Here is a 14,979-nt window from a genome sequence, read left to right on the forward strand (position 1 = left end):
CCTGCGTACCGCAAAAAAAAAAAAAAAAAAAAAAAAGTAAAGAAAAAACTAGTTAATTTTAGGGAATACATATATGCACACTTCTGATATCGAATAATTATGGTTTCTAAGGAGGAACTGCAACTTTAAAAAGCTATCATTTTCAAACAAAATCAAAAACTTATGAATCAGTGTTGCATATATGGTAAGCTTAAGGGCACATAATTCAAATAAACGCAGTTGACAGTATCCAAACAGCAGAGCTAGCCCATATCTAGATAAAACTTCGCAACCATCACTATCTTGCAGCATGGGGCAAGTGAAATGATTGAGGTCACATACTTCCCAGTATTCACTGCATTTACAATCTGTCCTCTCCCTCTTCCTCTTGTAAGAGTTTAGTGTCTCCCCAATCTGCTTGCATTATCTGTCTGCCATTAAACCAGATAATTAAAATCACAGAAATGAACACAAGCACATAGTCACTGATTAATTATTTGCAAACTTAGGGCTTTATTCCATAAAACTGTTTTAACATTAGAACCCTTTCTAAATCATAACTTTAGGAAAGCTGTAACAATTGGACAGAAAATTTCAAACTGCAAAATGCTCATATATCATGATTTGTGTCTCAAAGACTCAAATTTCTGTGTAAGTTTTCAACTGATTAACGATTAAATTTTGCTCTCTATTCTTTGGAATCTTGTTCTAGCTATACTGTTTCAAAAAGGTTACAAAGATTGGGAAAATGAATCAGGTAAGCAATAATAAGGATAAACAGTTTTTCAAATGATTTCTAATACAAGAAATACACCACTTTAAATTTAAACTCTCTATAACTTTGCAAAATTTCCAAATATTTATTAATAAATTCTACAATTTATTAATAAAATCTAAAATAGTAAAATTTCACCTTCCTACCAAAATGTATTCTTTACATTGTAAACATCTTCAAAGAATACAGCATAACAAAGCAATTATAATGAAAACTGTACATGTTAAAACCACCTTTGGGAGAAGCTCCACTTTCTAGCAACAAAAAAATATAGGTTTTCTAAATATAAACACAGTTTAATTTTGTGTAAAGGTGAGTGGATTTAGTGCTTTATGAGTTAAATACAGCTGGATAATATTCTTTCAATAAAAGGACAGAATTGGAAAAGCAAAACAAAATACTATGAAACATGCCTACTGGGAAGGCAACTCAATTTAAAATAAATCGACTGGCTCAAAGTCACACAGTTGGTTAGTTAGTGGCAGAGCTAGGATTATAACTCAGGTTTCCAAGGTCTTCCTCTAATTTTTAATTTCTACTATAGATTAAGCTGCCATATGAAAGAATGTTTTCCCTCAAAGCTCAGCACTTCATTCAAACAATGACTTAGCATGTATGATGTGTTATTATATATGTGTACATATATATATGTATGTAACACACACACCTTGTATAGTATGTCAAACAGTAAACACAATGATCAACAAAAAGAAAAAAGAGAAAACGAAGAATTAACACAATTTTTATCATAGATTTCAAAGCAAATGATTCATAAAAGACATGGCAGAAAGTTACTTTTAAAACTGTACCAACTCTCTTTTTTGAACTCACCACTTACCAGGAAACTGTGACACTATCGGGGGTGTATCTTCATCTAAATCATCAACTCCTCCAGCAATGGGATAGGGTGGAATGGAGACTCTGGGCATCACCACCCAGCTGTGATCAGAATAAAGGGAAGAGGTGAGGCTGGGGAGTCCCGAGTTATGGGCTATCTGAAATCCACAGATCTTCTCTATCTGTTGCCAGCGAAAAAGTCGTTCTCGTAAACAAGTTGTCAACTCAGAGAGAGCTTTCCTGGAAAAGCCAATATAGGAATTACTTGTTGCATCAAAGAGTCTTTAATACAGCACTGAAAAAAGTCAACTACATAAGCAGACCAAGGCAATTAATTAACCAATTTCAAGAAGAAATTACCTCTTTTCAGAATTAGTATAAATGATATAATAGTACATGATTAAATGACAAGTTAAAACATAAATTGCCTATAAATTACACATTTCAACGCAATAAAAATAGACAGTGACAGTAACAATCTTACTTTGCTTCCAGAATTTTGTGGTCTACCTCATCTAGGGAGGAGCTATGTGCAACATGCAGAGTCCCAAAGACTGTGCTTCTCTTCTTTTTAATTTTCTCTGCCTAGAAACCCAAAGAGAGAAAAATAAGGCTAGGTTTGGGATAAAATACACATATACTAATAAGGTTTATTTTGTTTTGAATATATTAATAATTATAAAATCAATGGAGAATTATTAGCCAAGATATAGCCCTATTTTCCAAAAAAGAAAACAAATGAGGGAGAAAGCATGCTTTCCTAAGCCAAACTTTGTTCTGGAGAATTTTTTCCCTTATTTCTATGGATCAGAAAGACCTGAATCTTCTATTTAAAACTAGAAGAATAACATAAACTATATCCTACTGCAATGGAGGTGTTAGTGAGTGCACTGAGTTTTTTGTTGTTGTTTCACTAGAAATCAGATTAAGACTCAATAATTTCACACAATTATTAAGAGTCAGACATTAATTTCTAGTAACTACTAACCTGAATCAGATATGAAGCAGCAACCTAGAGGAGAAAAGCTCCGTATAAAACATTTATGATAATAATAGTAGGGATGATTTTTAAATGATACTATAAGGTCATTCTGAAAGGTATGTACTTCTCTTAAATAAAGTAAGTTCACTTTTATGAGAGTCAATCTATGCAATAAGTTCCAATTCATGAAAATAATCTGCGATACTAAAAATTTTATTCAGATCTTTGTATACCAACTGGTTAATCCCTTTAGAAACATAGTACGATTTGCAATATAATAGAGTACCTCATCCTTAGCAATAGCTAACTGCATTTCAGCATTCTGTCTTTTAATATTGTAGTACTGTACTTCTACTTCATGCGTCAGCTGAAGCCATTTTTGAAGTGCATCTGGAACAGACCAGCTGCTTCTGAGTTCAAATTCTTTTTCAGCCTTTTTCAGAGCCATTCGAACCTGGGAGGGAGGTAGGAAAGAAAAGGAGGAGGAGTGGGAGAGAAGGAGAGAGAGGGAGGGAGGGAGAAAGAGGGGTAGAGGAAGGTGGTAGAGGTTAGAGAGAGAAAGAGAAATTTCTCTTTTTAAAAGATATTTAAACTAAGATTTTTTAGTACCAAAATTAAGAGAAAAGGCAATTTGAATTATGCTCTTTGTAAACATCTTTTAAAATCACAATCTAAAACAATATTTCTAACATTAAAATTAAAGCTGAAGTTTTTAAGTACCTCTTAAACTCACTAAGCAAGTTTGTAAAGCCAGAGGGTGATAGGGAGCTTGCATATATCTTAGGTTGCAATATTGCATTTTTATATTTTATAATAGCCAGACTCACTGAGAGACAAAAACCCAGGGCATGTACAAACTGAAATGGATTACATTTTTTGTATTTCTTTGTTTATGGACAGGATACGAAGAAGTATCCAAACTAGGGTGAATACCTGTTCTACTACCCCTTCTAATCTTCCCCAAAGACCTTGCTGTAGCTACCTAATTGTACACTCATTTTTTAAAGTAATTATACCATTTTAAAAAAGTTTTTTCAGACATCTTTATGGCCAGTTATTTCTCATTGTTATGAGCATACCTGCCTATTATAGTCTGTTTTATCACCTCTATTTAATTTTTTCCTGCTTCTCACATACCAAAAAGTTGATAAATTAGCATTTGCAGACCAAGTGTAAATTTCGAGAAAACAGATTCTGAGTGAGAGTCTTCTTGATTTTTCCATGGGAAACTATGAATAGCTTCAGTGTCAGAATGTGGAAGTTTTTCTTCTAGCCGCCCTTTAGGGGAGCCAGACAATAAACAGAAAACTAAAATGCTTAGTGTATGAGGTGGTATTACGTGCTAAGGAAAAAACTCTTAAGGAAAGTCTCACTAAGAAAATGACACAGAATAAAGAGACAATCCATTGTAGGAATGATTCACTTAAAAACTAGAAAGAGCTCAAGCTAAGGATGTATAAAGATACATGATGGAATTTATGAAATTACATACACACACTCAAGACCTTCAGACAAAGTGACAAATGAACTATGGAGTATCCTGCTTCTGGAGCACCATAACCACAAATTAATTTTCCCCACAGTTAAGTAAAGTACCTAAAACTTCATTCCTATACTATCGTGCAGAACAACGTTTGATCTGATCAAATCCAATTTATTTAAATAAACCTTATCATGTGCCAGAATAAACTAAATTAGAGTACTAGACACAAATTTCTGATAAAGAGAACAGCCGCCAGATACTACAGGAAAAAAATGTAGAAAGGCATTTTTTTAAACTCTAAAACTTTTAAAAAGTTTTCTATTAACTTTTTTTAAAACTCTAAAACCGCCAGACAGGAAGTAAACAATTCAAAATACAGGTATTAACAGGAAGGGTAAAACAGGATTTACTCACTTAAGACAAATCGTAAGCAACACTTGCCCGACGCGACTCCCTGTGCAATGTGCTTGGGACAATACTGCGCTTAATAAGACGGATGGCAGAGCTGTGTGGCGTCCCTGCTAATCTCTCAAGAGAGAATTTGAGCTCAGGTCCTGTGACATGGAGTTGTATATAACACTACAAAGTGTAGGTCACAGGCCCTTCTTCTCATAAGATTTTAAAGCTAAAATTTCTATACAGTTTTCATTGCCAAAGATGTATACAGAGAATCTGAACAAATTCACTCGTGTTTTTCTCTTTAAAGATTTTCCTTAATGTTATATCCATAAATTTATTTCCCCAAAACAAGCGCAATAAACACATTTAACACAGAATTGATATAGTTCTAGTATAAACTGAGGCTGACCAATGTTTTGATTGACTGTCAAATAATGTCTCAAAATTTTGGAAATGCTGACCTTCCAATAACAGCAACTATTTTCTCTACCATTATTCTTAAATTTATCACTTGATCTGAATTCCAACCCTCAGTCTAAATTAACATTGTTATTTACAGGGAAATAGATGCAGTGAAAATTGAGTAATTAATAGGTTTTACAAATAATGAATTATTAAGTTGTTTAAAAATACAATAATTATTTATATAATTTTTGTGTCTTAGGAATAAAACAGCAACAAGTAAAAACATGACATCACAGAAGAAAGTCTAAATATCTGAAAACCTGGTTTCTGGACCAACTTTATGATTTATTACCTCTGTTTCCTTCAGCAAGTTCTTTACTTTCGGAGACTTACTGTTGCATGTACAACAGAGGTACTATGACTTGCCCTAACTTCAGGCTTCTTGAGACTTTAAGAACAAAATAATTTATGTTAAAAGTATTTAAACCACACAAAATATAAAGCAGTACTATTATTCACCCAAAAGCTTTTGTTTAACAGAAAACAACATGATACAAAATATGTACCAGATCTTCCTGCCTTCTGAGAAGTTGATTACCCACTTGACAGGATACAGTAATGCTTCAAACTATGTGGAATTGTGGATTATGTGACACGATATGTAAATTAATTTCCCAGTTAAACTTACTTTTATAAACAAAGCTTTTAATAGCAGTATGGGAAAACATGGACTTTGGAATAAAACACACATAATCTTGCCTTTGCCACATAATAGCTGTGTGACCTAAGGCAAGTTATTTAACCTGTACACATCTCATCTGTAAATGAGAATAATGTCTATGTATAGTGAGGATTAAAATTTTGCAATGATGTGCACAGCATAAAGTTCTGGCACAGAGTAAGCACTCATAAAATTGTGTTTCTTATTACTGTAATCATGTTGGACAGAGTTCTTTTTAAATACCCAGTTCTCTCCTTTAAACCACCTCTTACTGACTCAGGATCTCATTAGGATTATTACGTTTGTGCTGGGACGTAGTATCATAGTAATCTTAGGGTCTACTAAGGTATGCAAGGTCTCTATGCCCCAAACCCCAGACTAGAATATTTCTGATTTGGGGGTCCTTCTTTATATTGTGTCTTTTTTCCGCACTGTGAGGCAGTTTCCTGTAAAATACTGCTACCAGTTTATGTCTCTATAGAAGAATCCCCACTACTGCTTTCTGATTTGTTCTTTCTCATCTGCAAAGTTCAGAAAAACAGTTAACAAGCTTTTTAGTTTATTTAGTACTGGGAACAACCAAGAGTTGAAGTCTCGGTGGGAACAGGCACAGAGTTCTCACAGGAGAAAAGGACATAATATCTAATTCTTGGACACAGTATAATTTGGCTACACCTTTTTTGTTAACTCCCTGGTTCTTTACTACATTCTATATAGACAAGGTCTGTCAGGTAAGTAGGACCAGACTGCAAAACAGGTCTAGGAGTCAACTTAAGAGAACAAACCCCTTACAGGGAAAAGACCCAAAAGACAGGTATCTGGGGTATGAGAGAAAGAACAGCTAACTGTTAACAAAAGAGATAGCTGCATTCAGTCAGACAACTCCTACCAAAATGACAATCTTGAAGGAATTAGTAATGTACCCTGAACATTTCCTCATGAGTTGAAACTGAAACTCATCCATTACATAATTCTTACTTAGCACTTGATTGAGAAGACAACAGTGCATAAAGCAAAGTGGGAGGCAGAATACCTAGGTTCCTGGCCCTGCTTTACAATCAAGTCACTCTCTAAACTTGAACAAGTTTTCTCATCCTCATTTTGTTCCTCAACTTCTTTATCAGTAAAGAAAGGGTCAAAGTCAGAAGAAGGAGATGAGACCATGGAAGCAGAGGCTGGAGTGACATGCTTTGAAGATGAAGGAAGCGGCCATGAGCCAAGAAATGTAGGCAGCCTCTAGAAGTTGGAAAAGGCAAGGAAACAGATCCTCCCCTAGAGCCTCCAGAAGGAATGCAGCCCTGCAGACCTATTTTAGATTCTGACTTCAGGAACTCTAAGATAATAAATGTGTGTTGTTTTAAGCCCCTAAGTTTGTGGTAATTTTTAACAGCAGAATTATAAAACTAATACATCTGCCTATAATTAAATTCTCCCAGGACCTCCCCACCTTTTCTGAAGGATTGTGCAATGCCTGAACTCCATCCTGAGTAAATGCATAGTAGAAGCAGATATTGAAAAGGACACCTTCTGAACAACTTCAGAATTTGTAGCAGATTATGTTCTAAAACCATTTAACAGGATTCAAATGGATGTTTAATAGAGATTCTTAACATTTACAGAGAACTTTAACAGTAGATATACCTTACTAGGTTACAGTCAGAAACTGAAATATACTACAGTTGTTAAATAAACATCTTAGATTCACTCAGGACAATTAACATGGCATGGGATAGGACTTCATGAATGAGTGAACATGAGGGTAACTTTTTCTTTTAGTTGGTACTTTGTTTTTTGCTATATGAACTTGACCAATGCTAACAATATAGACAGATGACTCTTATTAACTAAGGAAGAGTATATGACGGAACTAAATGTAGGAGATTGAATGAAACCCAAAAAACTCCTCAGGGTAGCAATACAAATATCCTCACAAATACTTTTTTGAAACATAAATACCTGTTCCAATTCCTGCTCTGCATACTGACGTCTACTCAATTCACATTCAGCTCCCTCCCTTAGCTCTCTCAGCCGACAAGCCTCTTCCTTTGCGTAATTGATTTCATCCATCATTTTGCGCTCTAGATTTTGCTTTTCTACAGCAACATTTCTGTTTTCTTCCTGTGCCTTTTCAAGCCTTACAGAACAATAAAAATGAAAATTCCTCACAAAAGTTTCCAAAATTTCATTATCTTAATGAAGAATACATATCAATCAATAGGATACATGTTTCAATCAGAATTCACTGCATTTTCTATTAATCTTAAATTTGGACAACAAAAACATCAGGTAACCTACTATATAGCTATTTTGATTTATATTGAGCTAAAAATACAGGATATATAAGGGAAACACTCTTCAGGAAGAAGCTTTTAAGAAATTCATAATTATTTAAATCATGTTAAAAAGAAAATTTAACTTCACTTATAATTCTACCTATATTTGATTTATTTCCACTGGTCTTCTGCCCATTTATTCCCTAGTGTATACCTTTATAATAAATTTGTAATTATGACAATATGATACTTTTCTAAAAACATGAAATGAACTCCTGATGTATGTACCAACCTAAATATAAATGGTAAGCACATGCCCATATTACATATTCACAAACTGTATCTTCCCACAGTTTTATAGTCTTTTTTACCTACTCACCTCTCTTGTAAGTCCATGAGACTTTGCTCTGCAGTTTGTAGACTCTCTAGGTCTTTCATCATTTTTGCAACATGTTCTTTTGATGTCCTATTCTGCGTGTAAGCAAACCAACACCCACCAACACCAATTACTATAGAAACTGTGAGGATAAAATCCTTCATCCAGTTATGAGGAGGGCCTACGAAGACAATTACAGATGGTTAAGTTAATCTTTGAGTATCATAGAATCTCAGTACACAGAGCCACTTATTTTAAAAAATAGTAGGTATCTAAAAACGAAACAAAATATGAAGATGTCCCTCCCATATACAAGTTCTCCTCAAATAATCAATGTGCTTATTATAACTACCTGATATACTAGACCTACAGGAGGGCAGTGATAAACCCACATGGATGCACCATGCCCCCTGCTGCTACAGGAGCTAGTGACAGAATTCCTGGGGAGCTCTGAAGAAGCAATAGTATCTCCAATCACATAGAGAGGATGGTCCCCTGTGGGGTGAAAGGAGTCAGGAAGAGTATCACCATTACCAGCTCCCTTCCTTCAGACAAGTTAGGCAGCGGTCATGCTTTGATACACAAACTGAAATCCTAATCATTCACCAAAAAGCAATTTCCCAAGCACAGAGCCATGTAACGAGATTAATTAGTGATTCTCAGCCAAGAGTGATATTCCCTCCAGCAGACATTTGACAATTTTTGCTTGTCATAATTTGGAAGGTGGAAGTTAAGGGTGTCTGTTATGGGTATCTAGTAGGTGGAGGCCAGGGATGTTCCCAAACATCCAATAATGCGTAAGACAGTCTCTTTCCTGCCCCCAGTCTGGCGGTAACAAAGAATCATCTAGGAATTATCCAGCCCGGAATGTCAATAGTGGCAAGGTTGAGAAACCATGGGTTAAATGATCGTAACTAGTAACGTTTCAGGTGGTTATCTGCCAGAGAGATCTGGGTTAGTAGAAGGAAACATCGGGATCGCCTTCCCCTGTGGCACACTGACAGTAACCCCTGACATTTTTTTCTAAAGTCAGGAGCCAGGAGCCAGGCCTACTGTCCTCAGTAATGCAAACCACAGCAACCGCTAGTCAAATAATTTCCTAGTTGATCTCTGAGTGTGGAGGCTCAGTGGGGGGAGACATGATAACTAATACAATATAATGTGTTATTTGTTGAAAAGAGATACAGTTTTTCAGTGAAAAACTGCCCAACTGCCCACACCTCCAGAAGCACGGAGATGTTCTGCATGTTTGATGAGATGAAGAACTCTATAGAAATGAAAAGTTTTCATGCTTACAAGTCTAGAGTTCGTATACGTTTACATAGTGTGATAAACAGCATGTTCTATGCCAGAGACCCTCAGTGTTTCATATTTCAAGAGCGCACGCCCTCACCTATAGTGAAAGAGATTCACTATTCACTCTTTGGCAGAAGGCTAAAGTCTCAAAAGGATTTATTTTTATTCTGCCTCAGACTGAGAGGTTCAGCTCAGGCTCTAGTCCAAATATAAGCCTTGTTTAGGCTGAACTATAATCACCAGGAATAACAATAAACAGATGGACAAGTCTCAAACTGTACAGTAAGTACCACAAACTGGAAAAGATTTCAGTGAAAACTCCTTTAAAATGTATTTCTGTTCACTTGACACTGCTAATTTTTTATAAATCTAATGTGGGTATTCCAACTGTAGGGCTCATTCACTCAAATAATAATTCTAAGACAAACACATTAAAAAGGTAACGCATCATTAACTTCTAAACTGGTTTGTTATTAAAACATTTGTTTTCAACATTCTTTGAGACTGGTTTCTTTTCAAATGATAATACTGTGTGGCTTAGAGAGTGGTTTGTTCTTGGATTAATAAAATATAAATATTTCTGACCAGTTTGTATATAGAGACAAATTCTATAGTCTAATTCCTATTTTCACCAATCATTCACATGAAAAACTAGATCGAATCTCACAGAAGACAACCCCCAACAGATTCAGTTGAAAACTCAGGATAAGGAAAAGGTTAGAAAGGGTATCATCTTTATGGAATGTTTGGCATTTCAATAGTGTTCTATTTCATAGGGTTTGTAATTTCCACCAACTCTCACAAAGGGGAGTTCCAGCTGTTTCACCAGCTGCCCTTTTAGCCTGAGCCAAAAAAGAACCACCAGTAAAGTCATGGAATCCATCCAACCACTCCAGTAACCCTTTACTAGCAGGGGCACCCCCAACGTGGTATAATAGAAATCTGCAAGTCTCTTAACTTCAAGAACTGAGGTAAAATTAACATTAGTTTCTTAATTTATAATTTGTGAAAGCCATTTTTCTTGGATTAATTTTGTTATCCCTTTTTAACTTCTGAAAACTAAAATATAATTCCTCTAAAATGTGTACTCTTCAAACATTTTTCCCCCAAAGCTTTCTGAAATTTGAAATTAAATGAAGTAAACATATTAAACTTCCCTTCTGGGAAGAAAGTATTCCTCTCAAGGTAAAGAAGAACAAGGTTCTCTTTCCTTACAAATATGACAAAGCAATTTCTTAAATGTTCTTCTTTAGAACAATCAAATAACATTCTCCACCTTGTACTTCTGCCAGAATAGTCTGTTACTTTGTACAGTTTCAAGCAGGCCTCTAAGGCCTCTGTTTTTGATCTGTATCTTAAAAATCCTTTTCCTGGTAATTAATAAAGTCAAGTTAGGATTTATTACTTCGTGTTATCAAGATGGTTAGATTGCACCTTTTTTTTAAGGACTCTTCAGTGAATATCCAGCTGTAATAACATCAACATTAAAACTGCTGTCAAGAGCTTTAAATCTAGAAATTTAATTCTAAATTATCAAGTAACATATAGTTTTTACAACTTTCTACATCAGTAACCAGCTTCGAAAATTCCACACTCCGTATTCCAATGACAGAAAATCTCACCCTATAAATCTTTTAAGATAGTATTACATTTCTTTCATAGCTAACAGAGGATTCTTCTTGGTCTACCACCTTTCTTACTTTTTCCTTCTTTAAACAACAATGGATGAACTGATTATTCTTTCGCACCATATTTTGTGAGGGAGAATACTAACGCGTTAGAGGTCCGAACAAAACCACATCCAGCGCCTTGAGCTGAAGTTTCTGTCTGTGACTCCGATCACTGATTTTCAACTGAGAGATCATAAATGAAGGTTCATGCACTGCTATCCTGTTCATTTAAAAAATACATATATATATTAAAATACATTAAAAATACATATATATTAAAAATATGTAAATTTAAATATTTCAGCAACATATTTAACACTTTACATATTAGTGATGATTACTTTAAGAGCTCATCCATGTGCAATTTAACACTTTATTACATGTATCGAAAACCTTTTCAGTGAAAACTCAGCAGTGCAAACACTCCTGTATGTTAATAATTTAGTTGCTATATTGATGTTTTTGTTTTCTATGGTTACTTTATGCTATAACTTAATACAATTTAGAAATTTATCAAATTCAAAATATTTTATAATCATTAATTACCTCTGGCATTTTACTATCATTTCATAAACAACAAAATTGTAAGTAATTTACTGAACATAGCAGACTTTCAAAAATCATCCTCAATTTAGATCATATTGCTTTTCTTTATAAATATCTTTTTAAACACCTATACCTTTACATTCTACTATTTAAACTATTTAAACATTAAAGTCCACTGAAGTCATAAATGGAAAGCAAAAAGTCATCGCTGGCTGGGGGAGTAAACTGAGGGACTGATGCAGTAAGAAGTATTGAACCATTTCATTAGCAATGAAGAAAGTATGCAGGGTGCCAAAAGGCACAGGTGAAATACGGAAATAAAATCGCTCTGTTCTGGACTTCAAATCCAAGTATTCCAGTAGTCAAGATTTCTTATCAACCAACTATGATGCCAAGAAGGATCTTAGGATACAAAGTGTAATAATAATAATAAAATTGTTAATAACAATGATGATTAAAACAAGCATGTACTATGCGCTGGGTACTGTGCCAAGGGTTTTTAGAATTCAAAGAACCTATAATATGTGTAAAATTGCCATTTTATAGATGAGGAAACTAAGGTACTGCGAGACTGAGTAACTTGCCCAAGGTTACTAATTAGTAAGAAGTAAGGCAGGGATTCAAACCCAAATGTGTATGATCCCAACGACTGTACTCTGAACCACTACATTTTATTTAGGAAGATTTCAGGTTACAGAAATCCTATGAGGTTTCTACAAAACTTTAGAGAGTAAAGAACCCTAACTTGCCCTATAGAAAATGCCTTCCCTCATCATCTCTGCGGGTAACCTTTTGTGTATGCTCCTGTTACATCTTCAATATGACACTTATCAAAGTGCTTGAAGGCAAACTATGCCTCATCTCTTTATCCCCAAACCTCGCATGGTGCTTGGCAAAAGTAGATGCTTGATAAATGTTTATATAACAGATGAATGAATGCATGGATGGATGCATGAATGAACAGCAATACTATCGGTAGACTAAATTTAAGACAGACAATGAGATGTAGTAAAAAGGAAACTATAAAACAGAATTTTATGCAAAGTTCTATATGAGCCCAGAGGTGGAAGCAATTCTACCTGAGTGGGTGAGGATGTCAGGAAAGTTCACACAGGTCTGAAAGGAATGAGGAGGCATGTGTCAGGTGAAGAGAGCCTTAATATAAGCTCTGGTAACAAGAATTACAGAATATAGAAAATACAATAAAAGGCTTAAAGATAACCATGACATAAAACTAACATAATTTTACCTACATACTGCAGATGTAACAATATTTTAATGCCACAGAAAGGAAACAAAATAATGAATTATTGTAGGTATGTGTACATCTGGAATGTGTAATACATTTTCTTATAAATAGCTCTTATAGCTACAGTTACCCTACAAAAAAGTTTAAAAGTTGTGAAGTTAATTTCTATTACCATATAAAAGTTAAGCTTTTAAATGGACTCATCTAATTTCTATTACCATATAAAAAGGGCTTGATGAAGGCTATTCCAGTTTTCCTTTCCCCTCCGTTCGAAAAGCCTCCAGTGGGCTGACCTGAAAGCTGAACTTCCACATTTATAAGCTTTTCTTCTGTAGTAACATGTTCACTATTTTTTAAAAACTGATCTTGATTAAGTGTGTGATGTTATCTCAACAATTCTACCAGAATTTGAGGTTATCTCTGATAACCTTTACTTAACCAAAAGAAAAAAGTGGCTATAACATTTATGGTCAAAACATCAAGCAGCCTGGGACTTCTCTGGTGGCGCAGTGGTTAAGAATCTGCCTGCCAATGCAGGGGACATGGGTTCTATCCCTGGTCCGGGAAGATCCCACATGCCACGGAGCAACTAAGCCTGTGCACCATAACTACTGAGCCTGCACTCTAGAGCCCGCGAGCCACAACTGCTAAAGCCTGCGCACCTAGAGCCTGTGCTCCGTAACAAGAGAAGCCACCACAATGAGAAGCCCGCACACCTCAACGAAAAGTAGCCCCCACTTGCCACAACTAGAGAAAGCCCGTGTGCAGCAACGAAGACCCAATGCAGCTCAAAAAAACAAAATCAAGCAGCCTATTTTATTTCATGTTGTTGTTATATAAAGAAACTTCCCAAAAAACAGGATAAGAAAAATTCTATACGTTCCAGGGTAACATAAACAACTTGAAAAACCCTAATCCCATCAATGCTCTACTATTCTGTTTTGTTTTAACTTAGAAACTTCTTATTTAAAAGCAAGAACTCTATTTTATTTTTTTTCCTTCTTTTCAGCATCTAGTTGCACCATGAACATAAGACACTTAATATGCACTTGTTGATTTGACTCTTAACTCCATAATTTCATCATTATAGTCATGTGCACAGTAAAATCAGAAATACTGATGTTGATTTTCAGAATACATTTAAGAAAATATGAAAACTTTCAACTTGATCCAAAATACAAACTTCAAAGCAACAAATGCCTCTTATTTAAATAGGATGTATAAATAAATTGATTAGAAATATAATATGCATATAATAATTAGATAGCATTATTAGAGACTTTCTTGGTACAAGACACAATCTAGGTTGGAATGGAACATAAGCAATCTCGTAAGGGTCAAGTTCCAGTGGAATTATGCAAATTTTAACATATAAATTTTTAACGATTATTAGGTTAACTAATGGAATTTTTAAAACATAATTTAGAAAAGCAGTGACAATTAATTCCAGACATCTAAGGAATAAATTGGCATCCTATACTTTGGTATCAGATCTATCTGTGTTCAAATGCTACCTTGGGCAAAATATTTAACTTCTCTCTGACTTGGTTTTTTCAATCTGTAAAATGGGGATAATAATACACTGTACTTCATTTTAACCATGAAGCATATATGTTATAATATACAGTACCTCTATGTAATACACATTCAAAAATAGTTGTTATTATTTACAATTTATTTATTAAACTTCATTTTTTTGAGGTTTAACATATGGTCACTAAAATTAAGTGTTGTTATTAAAAGAATACCAATTAAGACTAAGGATCGGGGCTTCCCTGGTGGCGCAGTGGTTGAGAGTCCGCCTGCCGATGCAGGAGACACGGGTTCGTGCCCCGGTCCGGGAGGATCCCACATGCCGCGGAGCGGCTGGGCCCGTGAGCCATGGCCGCTGAGTCTGCGCGTCCGGAGCCTGTGCTCCGCAATGGGAGAGGCCACAACAGTGAGAGGCCCGCGTACCGCAAAAAAAAAAAAAAAAGAAAAAAAGACTA

At 35.0% G+C, this 14,979-nt stretch overlaps 1 protein-coding gene across 5 annotated transcripts in view; it reads right to left on the reverse strand.

Annotated features, from left to right (window-relative positions):
* STIM2 (stromal interaction molecule 2) overlaps positions 1 to 14,979 on the reverse strand; it is a 170,656-nt gene that overhangs the window by 17,465 nt on the left and 138,212 nt on the right. For all 5 annotated transcript variants that reach the window (XR_002891155.3, XR_008617845.1, XM_024119383.3 and 2 more), the window contains exons 5-10: positions 11,301 to 11,416; positions 8,234 to 8,411; positions 7,538 to 7,715; positions 2,860 to 3,027; positions 2,076 to 2,176; positions 1,593 to 1,831 (exon numbers count right to left, since the gene is read on the reverse strand). Coding sequence is in view for 3 of the 5 variants with exons in the window: in XM_024119383.3 (XP_023975151.1) it covers positions 1,593 to 1,831; positions 2,076 to 2,176; positions 2,860 to 3,027; positions 7,538 to 7,715; positions 8,234 to 8,411; positions 11,301 to 11,416 (980 nt within the window). In the remaining 2 variants the exon portion in view is untranslated. The remainder of the gene's footprint in view (positions 1 to 1,592; positions 1,832 to 2,075; positions 2,177 to 2,859; positions 3,028 to 7,537; positions 7,716 to 8,233; positions 8,412 to 11,300; positions 11,417 to 14,979) is intronic.

Source organism: Physeter macrocephalus, chromosome 7 (genome assembly GCF_002837175.3).
Source record: "Physeter macrocephalus isolate SW-GA chromosome 7, ASM283717v5, whole genome shotgun sequence".
Classification (NCBI taxonomy): domain Eukaryota; kingdom Metazoa; phylum Chordata; class Mammalia; order Artiodactyla; family Physeteridae; genus Physeter; species Physeter macrocephalus.